A 26,706-nucleotide genomic window follows, 5' to 3' on the forward strand; every position below is an offset into this window, starting at 1 on the left:
GTCAAGTGAAAGGAACCATCCAGGTACCTTTGAAGAAGGACAGCTTACGCTGCAATGATACAAGAAGCTGGAGGGCAGTGTTGAGCATGCTGACTGCTGGGGGAGCCCCATTAAACTGAGGGGAGAGAGGGAGCCCCCATTCCAGGACAGATCATCCCCTAGAATAGACAAGGCATCTCGGAGGGGCTATTCTCCTCCTGAGCTCCCCAACTGCTCAAAGGCCATCTTTCCCTATAGTCCCTTAACTCAAGGCCAGTGCAGAAAGGGAAGCCCCGCCACTTTCTGAAAATGGACTGCCGTGTTACTGCTTCCACTTTCTTCCTATCTGTGGTGCGGGCCAGCTGTACTGCCATAGACAGGAAGTTAGGAAGTTATCCATGAGGAACTACTCCATGTCAGGTAGATGACCCAAAGCATTCTGGGAAGAGAATGGAACCCTGAAGGCAGCCTGCTTGGCCCTGCAGGCCTGCATCTAGTAGAGAGAGACCAACATCCAAAACAGACAGAAATTGCTCAGAAGGGGACCCTCAGGCACTGGACTTGAGTCTGGGGCCAGGCAGAGATGGCTTCTGGGTGCAGGGAAAACTGAGCTTCACTAAAGAACTTATAGAGGTCACCAGGGAATGAGGCCTAGGAAAGGTGCTGGTCCCCCAAACCCGGAAAGGCCTCTAGGAGTTACTGAAGAATAGGGAAAGCCCTTTTAGGAAGAGTGGAAATGAAGCTGGAGAGATGAGCAAGGACCTGATTTGACCTAAAGTCCCCAGGGGCAGTGGGGAGCCCTTGGGTTGTGTGATGTTGATGAGTGGTTTACAAGGGGTGACCTCCTCCAGTAGGAACCCCATTTAGAGACCAGGAACTGGATGGAAGGAGTCTGCCATCACCACAGTCCTTACAGAAGCAGAGCCAGTGACCGGAGGGGAGGGCTGGACAATTTGAAGATGGAGGTGATAGAATTTAGTGATGGCAAACTGGAGGTAAAGTGGGGCTCAGGTGGCTGCAGGAGCTCAGAACTCCCCACACCTCCAACTTGAGCAACAGAGTACAGGGGGAAAGCCAAGGGAAAGGGAAATGTGTCAAAGTTCAGAGTGTCTCAGGATGTTCGAGGGGGACAATCCATCAGTGTGGTACACCCAAACCCATGAAACAGCTGACTGGACCTTCCCATTTCACTCTGTGACACCGTACTAACAGCTTACAGTCAGCCATGATGAGAGAACTGACACCACAGGCGCTGGCAGAGGCTGTGCAAGCAGGCTGTCTCCTCTCCCATCCAGCCAGTATTCAGGGCCCAGGCAGATACATGACAGTTCCTCTTTGGAACATCAAAGTAAAAAGAAAGGAGACTCCCTAACTTTCTGTCTATGGCAGTACAGCTGGCCCGAACCACAGATAGGAGGAAAGTGGAAGCAGTAACATGGCAGTCCATTTTCAGAAAGTGAGGGCTCCCTTTTCACACTGGCCTTGACTTAAGGGGGGTACAGGGAAAGATGGCAGAGATCAGCGGGTAGCTTGCCTCCTTCATTCTGGTATAGGACATCATATTAATCCATGAAGCAGTTCTTCAGGTAAATCTATCATCTATCAGTGGAATGTGCTTTAAATTCCAGTGAACTTTTTATGAGATTTTGGAGTCCAATAAAACATTGGCTTTCCTTCTGGAACAACAACAACCCCCCCCCAAAAAAAACTTGTAGACTGTCAGAGAAATTCTGAAAACCAGAGAAAGGGGGATAAGAAGATGGGACTAGTCAGTTTACTAAGAGGTACCAAAATGTTTTATAAACACAGGATATGTGGAGCTATCAAAGAGCTAGAATGGAGAAGCCATGTGCAATCAGAGTTTGTACCTGGGGAAAGTTTCTTTCCACAGTGTAAAGAGAAAGGCAGAGGGCCGGGAAATTAACTAGAGCAAAAAGTTTTATTATTATTTTTAATAGCTGAATCTCTATGCCATTCATTATATTAATATAATGTGAATAGAATGTTTAACTGTAAAACATGTAACCATAAAAGGAAATCACGACATGTGAGTGAGTGTTTTCTTATTCTATACTGGTGAAGGCCCCTTGGAAGCAGGGCCAACCTGCTGGTGCCAGTCCCAGATACAAGGGAAACATAGGTCCAGGGTTGGCCCCAGGAAAAGCACAAGGAGGCCTCATCCCCAAAAAATGAGCCAGAGACAAGTCTCAGTATTAGAGTGCCTATGTAGCAAGCACAAAGGCTTGAGTTCAAAAAATTAGGAACCAGAAAGAAAGAAGGAAGGAAGGAGAGAAGGAAGGAAGGAAGGAGAGAAGGAAGGAAGGAAGGAAGGAAGGAAAGAGAAAGAGAGACAGGGGAGGGAAAAAGAAACATGACATAAAACCCTAAAACCATGAGTAAACATTAATAAATTTATCTGTATAAATGTAAAACTTGGAAAGAAATAGACCATAGACAAAGTCAAAGTCAGTTTGAAATCATTTGGAACACATAAGGACCACTAGCTGTTGTTTTTGGTTAATAACTTAAATCAAAAGAAAAAGAAGGGGCTGGGAGTTCGGCCTAGTGGTAGAGTGCTTACCTAGCATGTACAAAGACTCAGGTTCGATTCCTCGGTACCACATACATCGGTACCACATACACCGGTACCACATACGTAGAATAAAGCCAGAAGTGGTGCTGAGGCTCAAGTAGTAGAGCTCTAGCCTTGAGAAAGTCCAAGGACAGTGCTCAGGCCCTGAGCTCAAGCCCAGGACTGGCAAAAAAATAAAAAATAAAAAAAGTTCAAGGATAGCCTCAGTTCCTGAGCTCAAGACACAGGACCAGCACCAAAAAAAGAAAAAGAAAACAGCCTAGTAGAAAATATATTAGGAAAACTGCTTGAGTCTAGGAGTTCAAGGCCAACCTGGGCAACATACTGAGGTATCAGTACAAACATAAATGACTGTGTGTACTCTTTACTACCATATACACCTGTAAAACATATATGCATCTTCACACATGCATATGTACGTAGATGTGTAATTGCTACCGTGTATGCTAACAGATACTACATATTGGTAGAGAGTGTACACCAGCAGCTCCCTGGGTTAGAACAAGGGCTGACCAACGAGCTTGGACCAGTAGCATTGGAAGGAATATTTAGGCTCAACACATAATTGAGATGTTGGTTAAGGAGGTGCAGTTGAAAGTTTCCCAAGTGCCTTCTCTACACCCAGTCTCTACAGGAAGTGGAGTTCCAGTTTCCATGTGGTCAGTGACAACACATCCCTCCCAAGTTCCCTGAAAAATCCCCAGTTAGCCCTGGGCTTGGCCCAGACTTGAACAGATGCACCCTGCTACCAGGACAGGCTCTGTAATTAGCAAACCGTGTGATTACCCTTCCCACGTAAACAGTAGCCCAAGTGGGCCTTGAAGATGTTTCTTGAAACTTTCCTCTCCTGACCTTTCTCCAGGCCTCTCTGCCTTCAGAGTAGCAAGCTTACACTGCAAGATTTTAGAGATTACATTGCTAGGTTTTCAGGGTTTCTCTTTCAGGCTATTTCTCTCTCTCTCTCTCTCTCTCTCTCTCTCTCTCTCTCTCTCTCTCTCTCTCTCTCTCTCTCTTTCTCTCTCTCTCTCTCTCTGTTCATTCTTTCATATATCTATTATTTTTAAATTATTTTTCTCATGTACTTTTTGTTGCTATAAAGGTGATGCACAGAGGGGTTACAGTTACATAAATCAGTTAAAGAGCACATTTCTTTTAATAATGCCCTTCCCCTTTCCTTGCTCTCTATCAGTTTTTCCTCCCATTCCCACACACAAGTGGTGTAGTTCATTTTCAGCAATGTCTAATGTGTATCACTGCTGCATTTGTTCACCCTTTGTCCCTCCATTTCTTTGCCCCTCTTACCTTCCCCAAGATAGATAAACAAACAAACAAGAGAAAAACAAAAGAAAAACAACAACAAAGAAAAAAAACACTTCTTGTTTCCCTCTCCTGGAGTTCATTTTGATAAATATTATTTTTTATGATCAGTTCTTGAGAGGAGAAAAAACACTGCACCGTAGCAAGACTTCAGCTTGTTCCTGGAAAGAACAAGTGACATAGCAGGGTCCTCAGATCATCTGGTAGCCGTAGCCCCTGGAACTCAGTCTGAGTACCTCTTTCCATCCCATTGAACCTCTGGGGAACCGGAACCCCCACAGATCCTAGGGGACCCCCTGGTGGGAGAAGCCTGCTGGTCAGGGTAAGGGGAATGAGCAGGCTGACCTGTTCCAACCTGAAAGCATACATTCGGAAGGCCAATATGCTATCAGCTGAGATCCAAACCACCCTTAGATAAGTGTCCATGAGCAAAGCCTGTGAATGAGTAGGGCACGTTGGCTCTGGGTCCAGAACTACAGCGCATTGTGAATACTGCGGGCTGATTCCTTGCTGACCTGGCTGTCCATTGGCCTATCATCTAGTTTCAAACCAAGCTACAGAGCAGCCACTGCAATGAGGAGCCACGTGTGTGGCCCATACAGGAGTGAGGGGTGGATATCCTTGCTCATCCTCACCGTCTGTATATTTTTTTCTCTTTTTCCAGGGCCAGCCGGGCACTCGAGGCTTCCCCGGATTTCCGGTACGTGGGGAGGGCTGAAGTTAGCTGTACCCAGGTGGGCCCTGGACCTGGTTGGTGAAGTTACATCCACCAAGGTCAAGCTCGATGCCATTCTTTTCCTTTCAAACCCTGGAGACCACTCTGGGCCAGGCTCTGAAGGACGCCCATCAGAAAAGTGGTGGTTAGAAAGCCATCTTAGGGCCCTATAATTCAAGTCCACAAGGCAGAACCAGGTTCTGCAGGACTTTGACCCCCCCACATCTTACTTGAGACAGTGACAGGGCCATCCATGGGGCTCTGTTCTGCCCTGGACACCTAGTCTGTAGCATTCTAGTATTTGTGTTTCTATCTTAGAACACTAACTTGAGGCTCACCTACCATCACCTAACAACCTGGTCAGTCGATGACCCTAGCTCTAATAGGGTGACATCTGACCCTGTGCCACTAACCCCTGGCCAGGCCACCTTTTGGTCAAGAGGTCTGCATTGTCCAGCTTCACAGCTACCTTTCTGTTTGCAGGGTCCCATTGGCCTGGATGGCAAACCGGTAAGTGGACTCACAGCCGAGCTCCTCCATCCAGCTCACTAACCCTGACTTGCTTGGTGCTCTGGAAAGACTTGGACCCTTTGGAAGATGCTTTTGACAAGAAACAATAAAAGGTGTCACTCATGGAGTAGGAAGGAGGGGCTATTTGAAGAAATCACCCCAATCTCAATGGCTTCTAAGGCACAAATCCTAATTGCCCAGGGCCTGAGATAAAAGCCATCCCTGCTTTGGTGACTCGGTGCCATTTCTAGAAGCATCCCAGGGCAGGGATGAAGCTGATAGGCTGTAGGGAGGGCAGGGGTGGAGCCCTGCAGGCTGACCTGAGAAAGAGCTGGCCATTCATTACACCCCAACCCTGGGCCCCAGCACCATCAAGGGGCTCCTGTGTCCCCAGCTCCTCCATTACTGAGGCACTGCATGACCTTAGTTCCACATGGGAGACTGAGTTCCTGTGACTCCTCACCCAGCTCCTCCCTCAGTTCATTTAACTCTCACATGAGTATTCTGGGGGAGAGGGGAAGAAGGCCCTACTCCATGCCTACGAAGGGGTGACCCTCCAAAGAAGACCCGCACAGGTTCAGGACAGAATAACCCTCTCAGTTCCTCAGATTGATCTAGAGAAGCTGTGTCTACTCAGGTGGGGCGCAGCCTTCTGCCCTGTAGGCCAGCAAGCTACGTGGAGGTCTTGGGGTTGTGTCTCGGCATCTCAGAAGACTAGACATGCCCTTGAAGCTATCATGGTGGGTGTGAATGGGGTAAGGACTGGCCAGGGAGACCACCCCTATCTCTGTTATCCTCAGAAGTGCAAGAAGCTGGTGGTAGGGCCCAGGAAAGGGCAGGGAGAGAATATCTGCCCTGGTCATCCAGCAGGTTAGGAACAGGATGGACAAGGGAGCTATGAGGTGACACGTGAGAAAGGAAGGACAGCACATGGCAGGGGTAGAGAGAGGTGGGAACTTCCACTTGACAAAAAAAAATGGACCTGAAATTCACCTCTTCTTCCAGGGCCACCCCGGACCAAAGGGGGAACCGGTAAGACACCTGCTTTTCAACCTTCCACAAATGGGGAAGGGTCACTGCCTAGTAAAGGGACAACAGGGATGGCTGCCCCCTATAGTCACTGCCCATTTGTGTCCACCTTACATCCTCGGCTTCTGCAGGGAGGGAAGGGGCAGGGCTTCTCCACCTTATACTAGACGACCAGGTGCAGAGTCACACCTAACTGGTGACATGCACAATGGTTGATTGGCTTAGCGCCCATGCTGCACTTTTGGGCCCCAAGACAAGAGCAGTCGTCAAACTCTCACAGAGGATATGTTCTATAGGAGATGGTGGCGCTTTGTCCTTAGCCTTATCCTCTTCCCCTAGCCTGCCCTGACTTGCCCTGGGGCCTTTAGTTACCCAGCCCCCTCAAGGGCTACACCTGGCCTCTGGAAATCCATTCTTAGATCTTGACCTGCCACAATTTTTTTTTTCTTTTCTTTTTGTTGTTGTCATGGGGCTTTAACTGTGAGTCTGGGCACTGTCCCTGAGCTCTTCAGCTCATGGCTATTGCTCTGCCACTTGAGCCACAGTACCACTTCCGGTTTTCTGGTGGTTAACTGGAGATAGGTGTCTCACTGACTTTAGTGTCTGAGCTGGCTTTAAACTGCGATCCTCAGATCTTAGCCTCCTGAGTAGCTAGGATTACAGACATGAGCCACCAGTGTCCAACTTTCTGCCACAATATCTTACCTGCACAGCCATGCATGGCTTAACCACAGTAAGGCGTTGGTGACCCCAACCCAGGTCCTTTTAAGACTCCTTTGACCAACATAGAAACAGAGGCTCAAAGCATACTTGTCTGAAGTTACCCAGCTAGGAAGCATTCCAAACAGGATCCAGACCCACTCTTAAAATTCCTCTCTTCTGGGCCAGGAGCATGGCTTAGTATGCATGAAGACCTGGGTTTCATTCCTTGGTTTCACGTACATGGAAAAAGCCAGGAGTGGTGCTGTGGCTCCAGTGGTAGAGCGTTAGCCTTGAGGAGAAAGACCAAGGACAGTACTCAAGCTCTGAGTTCAAGCCCCAGGACTGGCAAAAAAAAAAAAAAGTCCTCTCTTCCTTTGCACATGAGTGAAATAACAGAGACAAGGCCCCACTCCCATTGTTTGACAGGGAGAAGGGATTTGGTTATTAGAAGTTTGAGGTATTTGTCCCGTTCAACCTCTTCACCACATCCTTCTCCCTGGAAGATGCAGCTTAACCCTACCATAAAGGTGCCCCTGGCACCCTGGGAAGAATTATGTTCATCCAGTGTGCTCTGCTCCATAGTCCTCAGAAGAGCTTGACAAAAGGGGAGACTGAGGTAATGAGTGGCTAGACACATAGGTCACACAATTCCAAAATACCCAAACTGACATTCAGCTCTCCATTGTGTGTGTCCTTCGTCTTCAAGGCAAGAAGTTTCTACCACGGGTAAGGAACCTCTTTTCTGCCAAGGACCATTTGGACATCATCAGAACATTGTTCATGGGACATACAAAATTATCAATGCAGACAGCCGCTGAGAAGCACACATCTGTCCTGTCATGTCCCCTGCCCCTGCAGGTGGCAGCTTTCTTTTTTTTTAATTTTTATTGTAATTAATAGAAGGGTTACATTATATTCGCCAGATAGAAGGTGCATTACTTCATAAACATTGATACCCCTTCTCATGCTTTTGTCCCCATTTCCCCCCCCCCACGCCCTCCCCTAGCTTTCAATCATTCCTCCAGCCTCAGTCCTTTCCCCAGCATGCTGTGTAGGAGGCTGTATCGGGATGTCAGGTGGTGGTATACTCAGAGGGACCCAATCTCTTGGACCCTGTGAACCTCAGGACACTGGCAGGGCCTGGTGTTTGCCCTCCCAAGCCTCAAGGAAACATTTGGACAAGAGAATTTCAGGGGGCATGGGGGTGGGGTCAGGGCACTGCTGACCATGACCACTGAAGGTGAAGCAGCTGGGGTTGGGTGGGCAAGTCCAAACCACCTTGCATGCACTGGGCACAGGGAGACGTGGCTCATTCTAGTCTTCTGGAGCTCAGGACATTCTGAGAAGCCTCTGGAAGCCCAGCCCCAGCCCCACTCAGAGCCATGTCTCTGATCTGCCCATCCTCAGTCCACCCCCCTGACCTGTGTGTTTCTCCCCCCAGGGCCTGGCGGGACCTCGGGGACTGCCGGTTGGTACCAGCTTTTCATCTTCTCTAGAAGGCAGGGTGGCAGGGAGTTGGGGTCATCTTGTGTGTCTTGACACCTAACTCTCTCATTTCGGTCTCTCTGTAGGGCCCTCAAGGACAAAAAGGAGAAAAGGTGAGTACAGTGTGTTTCCCAGAACTCCCGTGGCAGACTTGGCCTTCCTACGGACGAATGGGGGCAGAATAGCCCTCTCACACTTGAATTTTTTTTTCTGTCTACAGAACCAGGATGTAAGAGACTCAGGGAAGCTGGCCTGGGTGACATTCTTTTCCTGAGGCCAACCAGCCCCTTCCTCAACCCCTCCCACTTCCATCACACCCTGTTCTCTGACCCTGAGCCTCTAGCATTTTGAGAGATCAACTTGTAAACACTGTTCTGGCCTCTAGCATTCCCTGTCATGTTGACAAGAGGAGAAGGCCTGGCCCTGGGTGGTGATGATGTGGGCTAGAACACTTGGTTCAGAGCAGATGTCCCTGGAGTGCTGCTGTCCCCATTCCAGAGCCATTGGATGCCTGTCCAGAGGCTTGATCCCAACCAGGCCTGGAGTATAACTCCAGACTTCACTTTCATGGCAGGTGGTGTGAATTCTGCCCTGTTGTCTCATGTAACCCCTTCCAGGCAGGCCCTGGAGGTTTCTTCCCCCATAAGCACTGGAGATGAGAGAGAACATTGATTTTCCTGCCTCTGAGGGCTCAGATCCAGACTAGAGCAGCAGGGCTGGTGGATGATGAGATTAATGCATCCAGTCCTCTCGGGGGTGCTCTTCAGGACAGGTTCCTCCAACAAGTGTCTAACACCCCTCTCCTCTCTTCTCCCCAGGGTCAGTGTGGCGAGTATCCTCACCGGGTAAGAGACTCTACAAACTGGGAGGGGCCCTCTGATCCCACCTGAGGACCACCCCCCCAGCCTCATCTTCTAGGATCTCTACCTAATAGAGCTGGGGAACCAGAGCCTGCAGTGCCCCCCCCTCCCGCCCCCATGTTCAGCAGCAGGAGAAGCTGGGGCAGTGGGGGGAGAGGCAGTATTCTTGACTGGTGCTGCCAACTGTCAGCATCAGGTTACCTGTGGCTCTGGATGTGTCTTCTCAGGAGGCTGTCTTCCTGCTGCCTGGGATGACTGTGTGTCTGGGGAGTTGTTGGGATGAATGTGCCTCACCCTTTCTGTTGGCCACAGGGCTGGGAGAGAAACCTTCTCTAGATAGATGGATAAAAGGGATTTGGGAATTAGTTGCTACTCAAATGACCCCAGCGTTAAAAGAAGAAGGATGGGGGCAGAAGGAGGGGCTGCACTGAGGGGGATGAAGTTCTCCTCTAGAGCACAGGGAGTGTTCCAGGCCAAGATGCCTCCTCCATTCCCACTTGGTCTCTCCTTTTCCTTGCTTCACTCCCAAAATATGGAAGCCAGAAGGCTTGGGTGGGGACTCTTTCCTTGGGCTCCTGCTCAGGACAGGAGAGGTGTTCCTGTGAATACTTTCTCCAACAAGGGCTCCAGAATTAATTGCCCTGTGTTCTAGCTCCTCTGTGCCCAGGACAGGAAAGCAAGCAAAGACAGACATCTTAGCCACCATCTCCTTGACCAGGGCCTCATTGTGCCCCCAGGCATATGTGTGACTTCCCTGGCTTTCTCATGGCTGCCATACTCATCCTAGGAGCAGGGATTTGGGGGCAGAGTCAGATTTACCTGCCAGTCTCTGATCTCCTGGGTCCTAGGTTGCAAGGAGGCCACAGTGGGCCTGGAATGTGGGAAGCAGAGATAGATTTGAAGCCCAGCTGGGCTAGGCCTGGGTCAGGAGTGCACAGACAGAGCTGGGTTGTGGGGTAATGAGTGGGGCAGGGCCCTGGTGTTCCAGCCGTAATGAGTGGGGCAGGGCCCTGGTGTTCCAGCCAGCCTGACCTTCATACAATAATAAAAGGTTAGCTGTAGTTTCTATGAAAAGATGGGCTCATAGACTTGTTAGATTATCCCAAAGACAGACCCCTGCCTGCACAGGGAAAACACAACCACAGATGCTGGGTGAAGTAGGCTCTGCCACTCAGCCCAACACAAGAACAGGGAAAGGAAGCGGAGCACGGTGGCTCATCCTGTAATCCTAGCTACGCAGGAAGCTGAGATCCAAGGATCTCGGTTCAAAGCCAACCTGGGCACTAAAGTCCTCAAGACTCTCATCTCCAATTAACCATCAGAAAACTGGAAGTGGCACTGTGGCTCAAGGAGTAGGGTGGTAAACCTGAGCTGAAGGGCTCAGGGACCTTGCCCAGGCCCAGAGTTCAAGCCCCACAACCAACAAAAAAAAAAAACAACAACAAACAAACAGGGAAAGGAGCAGTGGAAGGAGGTTCTAGAAGTACAGTCTAATTGTTGAGCAAGACAGTTTATTTAGAAAAAGGTCAAGACAGCAGGACATTCATTCATCTAGAAGCCTGTGGGGGTTCCTAGCCAAGGGGTGTGCAGGCATGATAGGGATGGCAGGTTCTCAGAGAGCCCTGCTGGTTCCTCTGGTCCAGTAGGGGAGAAGAGGGATGGGGAGTGGGTGGCATGGGGTCCCCTGGTACAGGGGTTTGTGAGCTCTCTTCCTCACTCACCCTGTTATGGTGTCTCTGTCACTCTCATCTCCCCTTCCTCAATCCAGGAGTCCCTGAGCGGCACTCTAGCAGCTCTACGCTCCAACCAGATAATTACCCTGAAGGTTTGTAGGTTCTGGAAGGCCTCTGGCCCTCTGCCTAGAGGCTTCCTGGACATGGAGCCTCACATTGCACATCCCCAGGCCCCAGCTCAGGAGTGTGAGGTTCTATGTATGGCAGCTGCCCGCACAGTCAGCCAGGGTGATCTAACAGGGCCAAAATTGTGCCAACTCTACAACAGGGCACATTCAAAGCCCATGGGGCAGCTGTCTCAGTGTTCCTCACAGGTGGCTCACACGAGTTCAGGCTGATTCTATGCCATCTTCATTTTCCATGGGGAGCCCTCCCCCACCTCCCTAAAGCAAGGATTGCTTTATCGTCCCTGGCAAGAGGAAAGCAACAAGAATTTCCAGAAATGGAAATCGCATTGGATAATGTGATTGCACATTGCCTGATCCCCCCAAAAAAGTGGTTGACCATTCTGGAGCCATCTTCCCCCCAGCCTCTTATTTTCCACACGTGCCAGGCCCAAAGTAAGACCTCAGCTGCATTTAATGGGGGCACACCCTTGGCCAGCTTGGCCTGGGAGCCAAGCCGTGACCATCGTGCTCAGATCCACTGACATCAGCCTTTCTCATCTTACCAAAAAAGAACCCGATGGGGACCGCACACCAGCCTGGCTCCAAGTACCAATTTAGCTAGTCCTGCGGCTCCTGAGGCAGAGCGGGGCCAGCAGAGCAATGTGATGCTGCATGCCAGGATACTGCCTCAGCCCAGCGTGGCTGCAGAGGCAGACCTGGCTGAGGAGGATCCCCAGCTCCACGGCTGGTGGCCGAGACCGCCTCCAGACTGAGGGTATCGCTTCTGGAGGATGGTTGCAATACCCCACAGCAAGTTCGGCACCGCACCCTACAAGCCAGAGAGGGTTCTGTCCACTCCCGTTTCCCTGCCCCAGACTCACGCTAACCTCTTTTCTTTCCTCCCTCTCTTCCTCTCTTCCCCACCGTCTTGGCTGCTTGGCTGCTTGGCTTTCCTGATGACTTTCCACATACATCCTTATGAATGCTGTGATCTCTCACCTTTGCCCTCTGGCCTTCGAACTCATCTTCCTCTCCAGCTGCTGCCTCTTCTCAATTCAGTGCGGCTGGCTCCACCTCCTGTCATTAAAAGGAGGACTTTCCAGGTAGACATCTTGCTTTGCCAGACTGTGGGTAACCAACTGGGGCTGTCTCTGAAGCCATAACGCTCCCCTGAGAGACTTAAATTGGACAAACAGGGCTAGGCCCTGAGAGGTTCACAGCTTCTACCACACCATAGCACTACAATAGCCACTGGCAGCTCTCCTGTCACCCATTTCACAAGCCTGATTTTTAGTTAATTCTCTCAATGGTGATGAATTAAGCATGATCATCTTGATTTCGCAGATGAAAGAATCAAGGCTCAGAGTCGTTAAGGAAATTGGCCAAGATCACATGGCTCATGCATTACAGAGCAGGGATTTATACTCAACTTTTCTGTTAACAGCTGGGTGATTTTAAGCAAGTGACTTGACCTCTCAGTGCCTCAGCTTTCTCCTCTGTAAAAATAAGGGTTACTAAGTGTCTAGTGCCACAGGGTAGATGGACGCGCAGAGCACTTGAAATCGTTCCAGGTACAGTTTATTTGTCATCATCACACTACTGTCTGTATTTTGGAGGCAGGGAAATCAAGGCTCAGAAAGGTCAACTGATTTGCTCGAAATCACACAAAGAGCCAGGGGAAAGACTGGAACTAGAAGCCAGGACTTAGCACTGTTCCTCTGACTGCCTCAGTGGAACCTACATCCTGTATTGCTTATACATGCAGGCTGCTGCTGGGAATGTCACTCAGTGACATAACCTGCATGAGGCCCTGAGTCCCATCCACACATTTCAAAAAGAAACAAGTACAGATTGCTTAGGATCCATTACTTATAGCCTGAGTTTGAGAACCGAGGACAATTATAGAGAAACATAGTCCACAATCAGCAAGTATAATCATTGCAAGAAACTGCTTCCTTCTTCCTGCCTTCCTAACCCAAGGAGGCTGGGCTACAGTAGATTATGAAAAATAAAGCAATCTTACCTTTGCTTTCTAAGAGGTCAGCAGCTGGGTCCCAAACCAGGATATCCACCTTGCCCCCTCACTTTGCTTACAATGCACTGAGGAGCCCCGAAGCACGGGGAACTGGAAGTGGCAAAGCATTGAGCTGCCCTCTGACAAGCTTATCTTGGGAGTCAGGAACCCAGAGGCTTGGATATTTGGGCTCTTGATTGAACAAGGCTAAAAATACAGAAGGACACGTGATGTACCCGCCACCCAAGCCTACAGTTGCATATCTCATTACTCCAGCTAAATCCTCGAGAGCCCCATGTGCTCACCCAGGAGCAGACTGCCCAGGAGGCTGGCTGGCAGCTCAGACTAGCAGCAAAGCTGCCCTGCTGCCATACACCCCTTCCTGTGCCAGGCCCCACGGGCCAGAGCTGAAGCAGCCCCAGCCTGGCACGCACAGCCACCTGACACACAGCTACCACATGACCTTGGCTGTGTTATCTGTCTACCAAGTCCTACTGAGGGGTTTCTTTGCTGCCCAGACCTAGAATGAAAAGCATATGGCCCCTGGGGAAAATTATCATTTAAAAGCAAGCCCAAGCTAGACACCCATGGTTCATACCTATAATCCTAGCTACTCAGGAGGCTGAGATCTGAGGATCAAGGTTTAAAGGCCTGTCTTTAAAGGCGGGCAATTCCATGAGACTCTTACTGTCAATTAGCCACCAAAAATGAAGCAGTGGCTCAAATGATAGTTTCCCAGAGTAAGGGTGTTACGCTATCGGCCATCCTGAGACATAGAAAGTCTTGTCCACTTCCTATCAAACCCCAATATTGCTTTCACAGGCTCCTCGAGATGTCTAAGCGTAGTTGAAAGAGGAAAGTGGATACAGGAGTGATGTGCTTAGCAGATGGTGCTGGGGGTCATCGGCAAAGCGCTCACAGTTGGGCGGCAAGCCCTGCCCAGCTCAACAGTGAGCCAAACACAATTCTGTGGCCTCCGACCTAGGAATCTCATTTGACCCTTGAGACCAAACAATCAAAAAGTGGAGACAGGAAACAAGAACTGAGAAGCCAGGCCTTAGACAATATGGCTTGCCCAGGTGACAAGGCGACAGAGGCAGATCCGGACCCTAGACACCTGGGCTGCCTGGACTGGAAGCAGGCCTGGGTCGGGCGGGGGTTGCCTCTGCCTCTGTCTTCACCACTGTCCTCTGCCCCGGGGCCTCGCTGCTCTAGGTCGCAAGTCTGCTCTGGAAGCCCCATTGCTTGGGGAGCCGATGTCTTGGCCCTCTTCTCACTGTCACCAGCCCCTGCATGCGGTCACTGCCACAGCAGCGTCACATCATGCCACCATCCACTCACCATCACCTCCATCTTCCAGCAGAAAGTGCATGCCACTTGGCAGGGGGGGAGGAAGAGTGGGCTACAGATGGGGGGGGTCTTCTCTCTAACCCTTGTCTCTACCAACCTCAGGGTGAGCAGGGCCAGGCTGGTGTCCAAGGACCACCAGGGCCACCAGGCCCCCCAGGACCAAGTGGACCACTGGGACACCCAGGACTGCCAGGGCCCATGGGGCCTCCAGTAAGTATCCCTTTCTCTCACTGATGAGTTGTCCAGAGAATCTCCAAGCCACGAATATACAGTGGGGACCTGGGTTCCCCTGAGAGAGATGCCTTGGCAAGAGCTTGGGCTGGAGCAAGCAGGGCCCAGACACGGAGCTGTGCACACCCGTCACCCTTCCGCTCTGAGAACCCTCCTGTGGGGCCGTGTCCACTCTGCTCACAGGGCAGCACGATGCAGTGGTCCCTTTCTCAGCCACCCCAGACAGGAGTGTAAAGAGGAAATCCCCAGCTTTCCCCGATCCTCCTGAGCTTAGACAAACCCAAGTCAGAGGAGGGGTTCAGGAAACACACAAGGGGCGTACCACCCGCTGACAGACTCACCTTTCTGGGTATGCTGGGCCACCTTCCAGCCAAACTAGGCCCTGCATAGAGCTGACAATGGGCAAGGCCTCTCCCCTCCCCTCCACTCTAAGCAACAGATTAAACAAGGGGCCACTCCCTTGCTCATCCTCAGGCTCTGGCGGAATCAGTAGCCTCCCGTGATGTCAATTTGTGTAATGTGTCAAATGCTATATGCTGGCAGCCTGGGTTCAGGAAACACATATTGGCGCCACACACATTGCTGGCTTCTCTTGGATAAAAGGGCTGATCAGTGTAATCCTGACACACAGCCCTCGGTATATCTGGCCACATTAAGGTCACCCAATTTCACCACTGGACCCCTCAGCTGCCCACCTGTCCATCTTGAGGCTGGACATCAGATCCCTCTGGCCCCTAGGGTCTTCAGCCAGGCAGACATGACAGATGCTTCCCCCTGCTCAGCTTGGCCCTTAACTGAATCTTAACTATTTCCCTCATTCCTAGCCAGGACTCAGGAGAAAGAGATTAGTCTCACTTCTCTCCACCTTGGGATAAGAAAATGGAAAACCTGAAAGGGAGTAAATTTAGCACACTGGGTCAAATCAAGCCGAGAAAACAAAAAGAGTGCTCAAAATGTGCTTTGCTCATGGCTCCCTCGTGCTCTGCCCATTGGGCTGTAGCTCATGGGACCCAAGCCAGGTGGTTTTTTTGTTGTTGTTTTTTTGTTTTTTTTTTTCTTTGTTAGGTTGTTTATAAAGAAAAGAAAAACAAGAACGCATTTTTTTTTCTAAAGCAACAGAACCAGAGTGGTTCTAGACAGCATGGCTTTTCCTAACCCACCTATGCTGCCCAGATCTCTGCCCAAGGCTGCAGTTTGCCAGCCACCCCTGGCCTTTCCCTCAGGCTCCCAGAAGCCCCTCGGTGCATCTCACCTTGCTATCTAGCTGCTGCACTCAGTGTCCTGGAAGGTGGGAGACACTGGGCCTCTCTGCAGGCGGGCCATGCCTAGGGGGCCTTGTTGAGCAGGGCAGGGTTTTGAGGAGGTGGGTGCGTGGGTGAAGACCTTGACAAAGCACATCATCAAGTCAGCCTGACACCACTGACCCACTTTCCACTGGGCAATCACAGCACAGTTGCCCAAAGGTACCCACATGGCTCCAAAGAGACTGTCCCCACATGCCCTCCCCTGGCTTCAGATATCCCTTCAGATACTCTGGAGCCATTCTAGCACAGGTAATGTCAGTTTCTTCTTGCTCCCACAGGGCTTACCTGGGCCTTCTGGACAGAAGGTAAGTAAGAGCACCTGCTGATGTGTTGAATGGCGCTGGGGGCTTGGGGCAGCGGGTGGGGGGAGGGAAGAGAAGAGGAGCACTGAAGATGACGAGGGAAGATTGAAAGAAGAACTGTGGCTCCTCTCCAAAGCCCCTTTTGCCCCCCTTAGAGACTGCTTTAATCCCAGACTCATTCCAGCACCTATGCTGACAAATGCACAGTCCCACCCACTGAGGTTCCCAAGATAGAAACCTATGACATTCTCAACTGTCTCAATGTTTTTTTAAAGCGGTCCATAAGTTGAGACTGCCAGGGTCATCCAGTGTCCTATGAAACCTTGCCCCCCCCAAGCCCACAATGACAAGAAAATTGTCACTTTGAAAGCCAGGGACCCCAGACTCTGGGAATCAGACAGCAGCTCTGCCTTTTTAATACACATATTTAAAGCGGAGTGTCCTGGGGGAAAGGGTCTGGTCCCGATTCAACAGAGTTGTTGGTAGAACCCAAGTGGACAGTCTGGTGTCCTGGGACCCATCAAACTAAGCCTTCCCAGCCCTCCTCAGTTCTGCTGGGCTTCAGGGCAATGTCTGCTGCCCTAGGGGTAGCGAGAGAGGGAGCTGAAGACTCAGGAGGGTCTGGAGTCATGGAAGGGACGGTGTGTGGAGAGGAATACCCAGTTTGATCTTGGAACACTACCTAAATGACTTTCCTGGTTTTCCTCCAGGGAGACCCAGGGATCCAAGGCTACCATGGCCGCAAGGTAAGGAGAGGGGCGGGGAGAAGCCTGCCTCTTTGGTGAGACCCCAGATGGGGCCTCACTACTGTGCACTCAGGGCTGTGTCCTGCACAGTGTATGTTTGCACCACCCAGCATAGCCTCATCACCCCTGCAGGGCTGGCTGAGCAGGGCTTAGCGTCTCTACTTAGGGAAAGAGGAGGACCAAAGGACTGGGACTGGTGAAGGTCAGGGGTCCACTTGGACCTCAGATCTAGGAGAGATCCTCTTGTCATCCTGCATGGCTGTGTCTGGACTGAGGTAGCCAGGTTCTCGTTGGCCCCTGAAGGTCTCACAAGTGGAAGCCATATTTGTGGAGGCCCTTGGGTGGATCTTCATGGGGGATTTGGGGGAGTAGGGGTATAACAAGCTCAGTCCTGCTCTCAAGACAGCTCCCATGCCTGATGATAAAGCCTTCCTGCACACCCTCCACCCTGGTAGAGAGAGATCATGTTAAGTACTACCACTGCAAAGCATCCTGTGAGGATGTGATGGAGACAGGGACCCCAGGTGGGAGGAATAGGGAAGTCTGCTGGGAGAAAGAAGACAACCAAGAGCTCAGCCCTGATACATGGGCAGATGTATTCTCTAGTGAGGGCTGTGTAACAAGTTATCCCAAACTTACTGGCTTAACACAATGATTTCTCATGACTCTGGACTGTTGGCCTAGTGTTGTTTCCCTCACCTGGGGTCTCCTCCTGCAATCACATATCAGATGATTAGTAGGGAGGATTGGGTGGAGCAAATTGACCTTCACATGTCTGGGAGGAAGGGAGGCCAGGACCTCTGTACTACACATCTTCCAGCAGGCAGATTCAGAGCAGCCAGTGGGACGAGATATGTTCTCTACAGTCTGATCAGAGGGATAGAAAGTCATTTGTGGCCATTATTAATGCACCACTGTGACTCTTTACCAGCAAATTGTTTTGCCAGTCCTGGGGCTTGAACTCAGGGCCTGGGCACTGTCCTTGGGCTTTCTGAAAGCTAGATCTCTTCCATTTGAGCCACAGCACCACTTTCGGCTTTTCCTATGTATGTGGCACCGAGGAATCGAACCTGGGTCTTCGTGCATGCTACGTAAGCACTCTACCACTAGTGCCAGACTCCCAGTCCCTTCACCAGCAAATTTGAAAGGGAAATGGTATTTTAGGCAGGGAACCCATTTGAGCAAAGGCCCAGAAGCAGTAATACAATAACTATCTCAGCATAATCATTTTTGCGTATGTCAGTTCTCAGGCTTAAACTCAGGGTCTAGACACTGTCTCTTAGCTTTTTTGCTCAAGGCTGGCACCCTACCACTTGAGCCATACCTCTTCTTGTGGCTTTTTTGTGTGTGGTTCATTGGAGATAAGAGTCTCATAGATTTTCTTGCCCCAGCTGGCTTTGCATGACAATCCTCAGATCTCAGCCTCCTGAGTAGCTAGGATTTCAGGCATGAGCCACAGGCTCCTGGAAATAGCATACTAATTTCAATAATAAGCACTACTTACTGCCACGAAACATGTTCCATCATTCAACACGAGCTGCATTATCGCTCATCCTAGGCCACTCTGTCTTGATCCTACTTAGCAAACAAGCAAACGGAAGCATCCGTGAGCCTCTTAGCTCAGAGGGAGCAGAATAGGAATTCCGGCAGGGTCTGTGTTCTTGCCCTGCAGCAGGGCTGTCCTCCCGGCGGGGAAGGCGCTAGAGTGGAGTAAGAGGCTCACTTGCTTCACACAGTACAGTCAGGCGGTTGCCATCACTCCCTTGTTTTACGGGTGAACTGGTGAGACCTGAGAGATCTTTAATTAGTTCTGCACAAACTGAGAAGTTTGTGTTGTGTCAGGAAGTGGAAATTATAGCCCCTGGGGTTGTCTCCATCCACTCAGGCAGACTCACAAAATTTACTGCCTCTTGGCGCAGCACAAGGTCGGTTTTCCCATTAGCTGCTGCAGGATTCTTTGTGAAGGGGCACAAGAGGGGTTCCTGGGGTTCAGGGTGGAGCTCTTGGCTGGTGTTGTATCCTGATGGGTGTCAGGCTTGCAACACACTCAAGTTTGCTTGCTCCATGGAGAAGTCTGAAAGTTGGTTGTCCTGGGACTGGAACAGCCTTATCCCAGGGCTGGTGACATGATGCTGGACAGCCTGAGTCCATGATGCACCAGCTCAACTCAGGAGCCATTCAGCCTTGGGGGAGGTGGGGAGGGCAGCTCCCCAGGCTGACGCTGGGAGGAGAAGAGTCTGGAAGAGAATCACACTGCTTTCCCATGGCCAGGGAAGGATTAATGGGGGTCCTTCCAGGGAATGCAATCCCAGCTCTGTTGGAGAGACCCTAATGTCAGGAGCCTGGAAGGATAGAGAGAGGGAGGCAAGGCATTCCTTTCCCATTGTGCTCAAGTAGTGTTCTGGGGTCCCAGCTAAATAGGGTCAGGCATTGTAGAGCATACCTATAGGACCCTGTCATGGCTAGTGACATACCATAGCTATTCAGATGGCAGAGACAGGAGGCTAGACTGGGTAAAAAGTTAACAGATCTCATCTCAACCAGCAACCTGGGTATGGAGCTGCTTACCTATGAGCACAACTATAAAGATAGAGGGGCCTACATGATCAGGAAAACAAATAACAACAGATGCTGGAGGGGATGTGGCCAGGAGGGATCACAACTACACTGTTGGTGGGAGTGCAGTGTGGCACTATGGAAAGCAGTGTGGCAGTGCCTCAAAAGGCTAAACATAGAACTCCCCTGTGACCCAGCAATTCCACTACTTGGCATTTACCCAACCATCCAGAAACAAGGACATACTAAATCCACTGCAATGTTCATTGCAGCACTATTCACCATAGCAAAGATATGGAACCAGCCTAGATGTCCCTCAGTTGATGAGTGGATCAACAAGTTGTGGTATTTGTACACAATGGAATTCTATGCTGCTGTCAGAAAAAATGACATCGCCCCATTTGTTAGGAAATGGAAAGTCTTAGAAAAAATCATATTAAGTGAAGTAAGCCAGACTCAAAGGAACTTAGGCTCAATGGTTTCCCTCATTTGTCATAATCAGTAGAAACCTTGGGCTCTACTAGCAGAGATCTGCAATAGAGCAAAACCTTGATACATAAGGCCATATAGTATGAAGCTAATTGAAAAGTCCTCCAGGATATTGAAACAAATGCCATATAATGAATGATTGTTGCCTTAATGTACTATGTTATCTCTCATCTCTTTTGCTGTCCCTTGGTTATCTCATATTGTTATAGTATCTCACTTTGTTATCTGATATATTGGATATATTTGTATTTGGTTATTTTGAAATTGGATAGGGAAGGGGGGAAAACCAAGACGGGGGGGGTGGAGGAGAGGGTAATGGGGACCAAGACATGTGAAAGGGTATCAATATATGTGAATTAATGTACCTTCTATCTGGCAAATATCATGTAACCCTCCTATTAATTACAATAAAAATTTTTTTTAAAAAGATAGAGGGGCCTAGATAGGAAGAGCTCAGTCTGATGCCCATCTCAGGCCAAAAAAAAAAAATCCACACACACACACACATTCCTCTCCCCCCAAAAATCACTAAAGAAGTGCAAAAGCTGGGAGACTAGGGATTTGGCTCCTGTGGGGCCTTGAATTCCAAACCCCAATTCTTGGCCCTTGTTCCCCATCCTCCAGGCATCTCGAGGGATGAGGCCCTGCTCCTCCTGCACTGCCTCTCTGGGTCCCTGCAAGGCCCCCCTACACCCCACTCCACCCCTACACCAGCCCCTGGGCCTGTAGGTGATATCAATACCTGCAGCACCTCACCCTATCTCATCCTCATGGGCTGAAGCCCCTGTCTTATCACAGCTCCCCAAGGCCTCCTAATCCACCAGGGACTGATGGTGAGCAGCAGAATACCAGCTGTTCCCACTGCCCAGCTCCATGGCATAGTGAGTGTCTTGGACCCCAGGTCCAGGCAGAACTTTGGCTTTTCACAATTCTGATGTGGAGTCATTGCTTGCCTTTGATGCCCCAAGATAAGAGCAGGCATATTTCATGCCTTTATCTTACCTATCTCATTCTGTTCTTTCTCTTTTTTTTGCCACTCCTGGGACTTGAACTCAGGGCCTAAGCATTGTCCTTGGGCTTTCTAAAGGCTAGAGCTCTACAACTTGAGCTACAGTGCCACTTCTAGCTTTTTCTGTGAGTGTGGTACCAAGGAATTGAACTCAGGGCTTTGTGCATGCTAGGCAAGCACTCTACCACTAGCCCATGCTCCCTGACGTTCTTACTATGGCCAGTGGTCAGGGCTCATCATCCCTACTGGACAGATGAGAAGCTCAGAGACATTAATACTTTGCCCAGGCTGCACAGTTGTTTAACAAGGCTGATATTAGAAGTTATATCATATGATGTCATCCTTCTGCACTTTCTCCCTCCCTTTTCCCCTCAGTCCTCCCTTGCCCCCCCTCTCATTCTCTCTCTCTCTCTTCCCCCTCCTCCTCTTCCTCCTCTTTCTCCTCCTCCTCTGTCTGGAATAAGGCACTCTAACTTGTACTGAGTTTGGGCACAGATGTTGAGAAGATGGCTTCGCTCCCACTCCAAGAAGTGGCCACCAGTGGGCGAAAATACTGAGCTGAGCCAGAGGCCACGTGGCTGCCCCTTGTGGTCAGAGTGTGAGGGGGACCCCGTAGCAGATGGCCCCTCCAGATGGGCTTTATTTGCTCTGTCCCCAAGACTGGATGGGATGCATGTGAAGAGAGTCTCTCTCGCAGCATCGGATAGAATTTAACTTCTCAGCCAGTGTAGTTTGCTAATGATTAGTTCTGTCCACTGAATCCCCTGCCAGCTGGACTGGGCCTGGCTTCATCTCAAAGGCCAGCCAGCTCCTAGAGATCAAAGCCCAGTGTGGCCAGCAACCTCATACACCCTCCCCCCACCAAACCCCGCATGCTCAGGACCAGCCTCCTGCCAAGACACTGCAAGTATTGTTGTGGGCCCATGTGGTACCTATTTGATCCAAATTTATGGCATGGATCGACTTTAAATATGTTGCAAGATGCAAAGTGTGTTTAAAACATTATGAGCTTGGCTCTCTTTCAAGAGGATTGATGAGTATTGTCAGGCTGGTGGGGTCACAAAACCGGACAGAAGCTTATCTCTAAGTGCATCGCTGCTTGTCTCCACAGTGGGCTGCATCTGACAGCCATGTTGGTGAGAAACACACACTGCTGTAGTTATACAGCTCCTGCAGGCTGAGGATTATAGTATCAAACCAGAGGGTGAGGAAGAGAAGGAAAAGCAGGAGGAGGAGGAGGAGGAGGAGGAGGAGGAGGAGGAGGAGGAGGAGGGGATAGTGGTGGTGGAGGGAGCAAGAGTCTAGTGCCTGAGCTGTAGTAACTGTCCTTAATCCTCCAGGACAGTCTCCACAGAGAATCACCCAGTGCAGGAGACTCGGTAGGTCTCTCTCAGTCCTTTGCTTAAAGACGTCATGGCAGAGACCCACACATGTGGAGGGCTTCATTTTACTTTCTAAGCCTCTTCTACATCCAGGCTGGGTACCAGGCTCTCCCAGGCATCTATTTGTCCCTTCTGTAACAGCCATGGTTAGCAGGGTTTACTCTTGTCCCAAGTTACAGCTGAGCAAAGAGAAGCTCATAAAGGCTTCCCTCAGTCCACCATGAGTCTTGTATACTCCAAAGCCCTGCTGGGAATGACTTCCCTCCCCATGTCTTTTGGGCCCAGGAGTCATGTGGTTGGCAGCCAGCTTGCCCCTCTTCACCTGCCCTAGAAGGAAGCAGGTAGGAGCTGAGCTGTTGTCCCTGTGCAGAAAAAGTTGCGGCCAGGCTCAGGCTCACCCAGAGTCTCCAGCCTTCTGGTAGCTCGCATCCTCAGGGCCTAAGGCAGAAAGCAGGACTGGGCATGGTGCTGGTTTCATGGAAGGACTGGAAAGCAAGATGCTTTGCCTGTGGTCACTAGGTTTGTGAAATGATTCCCCCAAGGAACTGCACTGGTCCCTGACTTACAACATTACTAAGTGGGGGTCTCTCAACCCCCACTGCAATCACTAAACTCTCTAAACATCCCCAGAGGGCCTGAACGACTCCAGGATGCCAGTGGGAAGCCAGTTCTGGGCCCAGAGGGGAGCCTGGCAAATAGGGTGGGGGAGGGGCGGGGGGACAGCGTTTGCTATCCAAGCCAGGAAATCCCAGAAGAGACATTCAAGCCATTTAAATTAAAGCATAGGCCCAGATCTGAGGCCTGGAGGGGGCTGACAGGACTCTAGCCCCCACCCTATGCTCCCTGAGCCCTGCTTCTTTTGCCCTCCAACGTCCTCAGATTAATTAGAGTTGACTTTTTCTTTTAGAACTAACTACAAGATCAACCGATCTCCAATTGAGATTACAAGCTAGCAGCCCTTCCAAAGCCGAGGCCTTGAATGGGGCAGCTAGACCCTGGTAATTCCCTGAATCACTTCCTGCCTGTCCTAATTACCGGAGGACCTGGGATTTCTGTGGTTCGGTCCTCACTCTGAGAACAGGAAGCTTGGTGGGGACGCAGGAACTGAATGGGCATTTTCCTGGAAGGGTGTCCTGGGATCTCTTCACTGACAGAAAGGCATGCCCATCCCCACCCTGGCTCAGCTTTTCCAGCCCAGGTCAGGGCCCTGATTTAGGTCTTTGCTGTGCCCTGCCCTCCATCTCCCACCCTCAAGACTGGCCTTCCCCTCCCCGCAGAGAACAAAGACTATGTGCATGGCCTCCTGCCCAGGGCCCCCCCACCCACCCAGATAGCCTGCAGTTAGGGGGATCCATTCATCTCTCCAGCCCTGCCTGACCTTTGTTTGGCTGGGGAGCTGCCCTGAAGCCCTGGTCTCCCTCTGGACTGTCTTCTTGCCAACTCTCTGTCCAGCTTGTTCAACAAACAGTAAATCACCAATTAAGAGGCCACTCCCACAGGGCCAGAACACTGAGGCAGGCTCCATGCTGTCATCTCTGTGAAGGATGGGCCTTCCCACCTGGAAGTTGTGCAGAATAGAGTTCTATGATTTCATATTGCTGCAGGGATTGCCCAGGTGCAGGGATCCCAGGGGGCTCCTGAATGACAACTCCTAAGTCACAGCTTGGGACAGATCTTCAAGGTCATTCAAGGCAAACCCTGGCTACCCACCTGTGCTCAATCCCCTTCTCCTTAGCCTCCTCCTTAGCAGCAGTCCACAACTAGGCCTTATTTCTTGTCTTAGAGGTGAGAAGCAACCTCCACGGGGATGGCTAGCTGCCTGGGCCATCTCTCAGTGCAGGATGGTCTACATGAGAGGTAAGGGCTCCTAGGGAAGCCTCTGGGTGCCTCTGAGGTCTCCACTGGGAGGTCCAGGGAGAAAGAAATCAGGACCCGGAGACTTGGTCAGATGGTGAGCACCAGATAGATCTCTGAAAACAAGCCAGTGAGTCTAAAGGAAGCACAATTCCTAACCTATGTCTTGGAAACAAAAAACTTAAGAAGGATAGTAGAAAAGAAAACTGCATGTCACAAAGACATGCCACATGGCATGGCTCCAGGAACAGAAGCAAGGCTGATGAAGAGTCTTTCTTCATCAGTGGCCACCCAGGGCCATCACTGTCTCCTACAAACAGGTCTTGGCCACAGAGCCCAGCATCCTGGTGCATGTTTATAGGCCCTCACACCTCACCCATAGTCCAGGAAGCAAGATTCTGCATCTAAGAGAAACCAGCCTTCCCAGGCTAAAGGTCAGGCAGGGCAAGCTTGCAGACTGGAGCCGGGAGCAGTGAAACTAATGAGAATAGAGTGAGCTGTGGGGTGGGATCAGCCAGGCGCCCCTACTTCCTGCCCAGTACATGCATGAGGGAGAGGGGGGTTCTGAGATAGGCATCAAGGGAGGCAGGGTCATGTGCAGAACTAAGAGATTGATCCAGAGGGGATGGAAAGGGCGGGGGTCAGCTTCCCTAGCAAGGAAGGCTCTCTCTGTCCTAGAGCCTTGCTTCCCTTGAGTGCAAGCTGTGCCCCGATAATCTCAGACCAAGGTGAACTGAAGACAACTCCAATTAGCCTAAAGACCCTCACAACAGCACCCGGAGACTTGGTCTTACAACAGCACTTCACTCTGAAATTTCTTCCGAGTACCACCAGATTCCAGTCTTTAGCTGCTGGGCTTTTCCTCTGTTGAAGCTTCCTGAGGCTTTCCTCTGTTGGCAGGATGAGAAGGCAGAGCCTGCTAAGACACTCCTAGAACTGAATTTTTAACCATAGCTAAGATGCCCTCCCCATCTTTTCTTCGAGCTGTCAATAGACCAATGTCACCTCTCCAGCTTTAGGCCTGAGGGCCACGGGGGGAGCAAGGACCAGGGATGGGGGATCAGGTTTATTGAATCTCACTATGCCCCCGAAAGAGAAAGTGGCTTAAGAATAGTCACACAGACACTTAGCCCAGCTCCCTTCCAGAGAGAGAGACCTAGGGAAAGGAGAAGAAGTAGCAGGTCAAACTGGAGTCCTCAAAACAGTAAGACTTCCTCCCCATCTTTCACGGGAGGATTCTCTCTGAAAAACTCCAGGCTGAGTCAGCCTAGTAGGGCCAGATGTAATGGTAGCAGAAGTCCTCGTCTTCCTAGGAAAAGTGTGATGGGGGGGGTGTGTGTGGAGGGAATACTCTTAGTTGTCCATCCTTTCCTTCAAAAGGCCTTGGAAATACTTGCAATGGCGGATTTCATGTCAGATCCTGTTGCGCCCTCTGCTGGCAGCAGAGCAGATCAGTGCATGAAGACCAGATCCTTCGAGGTTCACAGACTTCAGGCCTCAGTAGAGAGGGGCTCCTCCCTATTTCAGCCTACGGAGCTAGTCTGATGGAGGTGGATGGAAAAATCAGGATATCTGCTAAGGAACAGCCAAGAGAAATGAGTACCTGGATTTGGGCAGACATCAAAACTGATATTCCAAAGCCTATTCTGCACATCCCTGGCAGTCATCCTCTACCTCTCTAACCACTGTTTACAACCTGAGAGCCAGGAAGACCGTCTACTCCCAGCTAGAGGGAATGTGTGGCACAGAAAGCTGGAAGCACCAGAGACAGGGCAGCAGAGAATCTTGCCACTTGAGGAAACTTAAGAGCCAGGACAGACTCAGGCACCTTCTTTTGTGGTTACTTCCTGCTTTATCACCCCATCTGAGGGTCACTGGTAGGTCAGAGGGGAAGAAGGCTATGGGCCTCTGGAGCTAAAAACCTCCGGCCTTCTGCAGAATTCAGAAACAGAGCCCAAGGATGATAAAGGTGATTCAGTGTCTATGGCAGGCAGATGTGACCCTGCCTGTGCAAGACCCAGCACTGAGCCATGAGCACGGCAAAGGACATCATAGAAGGATGGCATGGAACCAGAGCCCTAGATAATGAATAGGGCTCTGCGTTGAACTAGCAGAAAGCAGAGTCATGAAAAGTGGGCAGTACATCCAGATCCAGGTGGGGAGATCAGGAAAGAGGCAGGCATCAGAATACCAGGTCCAGGAGCCTGGTTGCTTTTTCTGCAATCAGTGCTATAGAAATTGGACTTTATAATTCAGCCCGTGTGTTGGGAAGGACACAGCATGAAGGAAGAAGAAAGAAGCTGTATGGCTTTGGCCAGAAGAAAGGACCTGGACCTTCTGTAAAATGTCAGGGAAGGGAAGAGTAGACATTTGAAAAGCTGAGACCTTTCAGCCTTTGGTGATGCCAAGAACAGGGTCTTTCAGGGCTGTGTGCTTCCC

General features: G+C 50.6%; 1 protein-coding gene across 1 annotated transcript in view; it reads left to right on the forward strand.

Annotated features, from left to right (window-relative positions):
• LOC150054232 (uncharacterized) overlaps positions 1-26,706 on the forward strand; it is a 73,322-nt gene that overhangs the window by 9,952 nt on the left and 36,664 nt on the right. Inside the window, exons 5-15 of the mRNA XM_090346470.1 lie at positions 4,554-4,589; positions 5,088-5,114; positions 6,120-6,146; positions 8,287-8,313; positions 8,417-8,443; positions 9,149-9,175; positions 10,959-11,015; positions 12,068-12,133; positions 14,497-14,604; positions 16,208-16,234; positions 16,942-16,977. Coding sequence (XP_090202596.1) covers positions 4,554-4,589; positions 5,088-5,114; positions 6,120-6,146; positions 8,287-8,313; positions 8,417-8,443; positions 9,149-9,175; positions 10,959-11,015; positions 12,068-12,133; positions 14,497-14,604; positions 16,208-16,234; positions 16,942-16,977 — 465 coding nt within the window. The remainder of the gene's footprint in view (positions 1-4,553; positions 4,590-5,087; positions 5,115-6,119; positions 6,147-8,286; positions 8,314-8,416; positions 8,444-9,148; positions 9,176-10,958; positions 11,016-12,067; positions 12,134-14,496; positions 14,605-16,207; positions 16,235-16,941; positions 16,978-26,706) is intronic.

The sequence above is a fragment of the Megascapheus bottae genome, chromosome 15, assembly GCF_031878675.1.
Source record: "Megascapheus bottae isolate mThoBot1 chromosome 15, mThoBot2.hap1, whole genome shotgun sequence".
Lineage (NCBI taxonomy): Eukaryota > Metazoa > Chordata > Mammalia > Rodentia > Geomyidae > Megascapheus > Megascapheus bottae.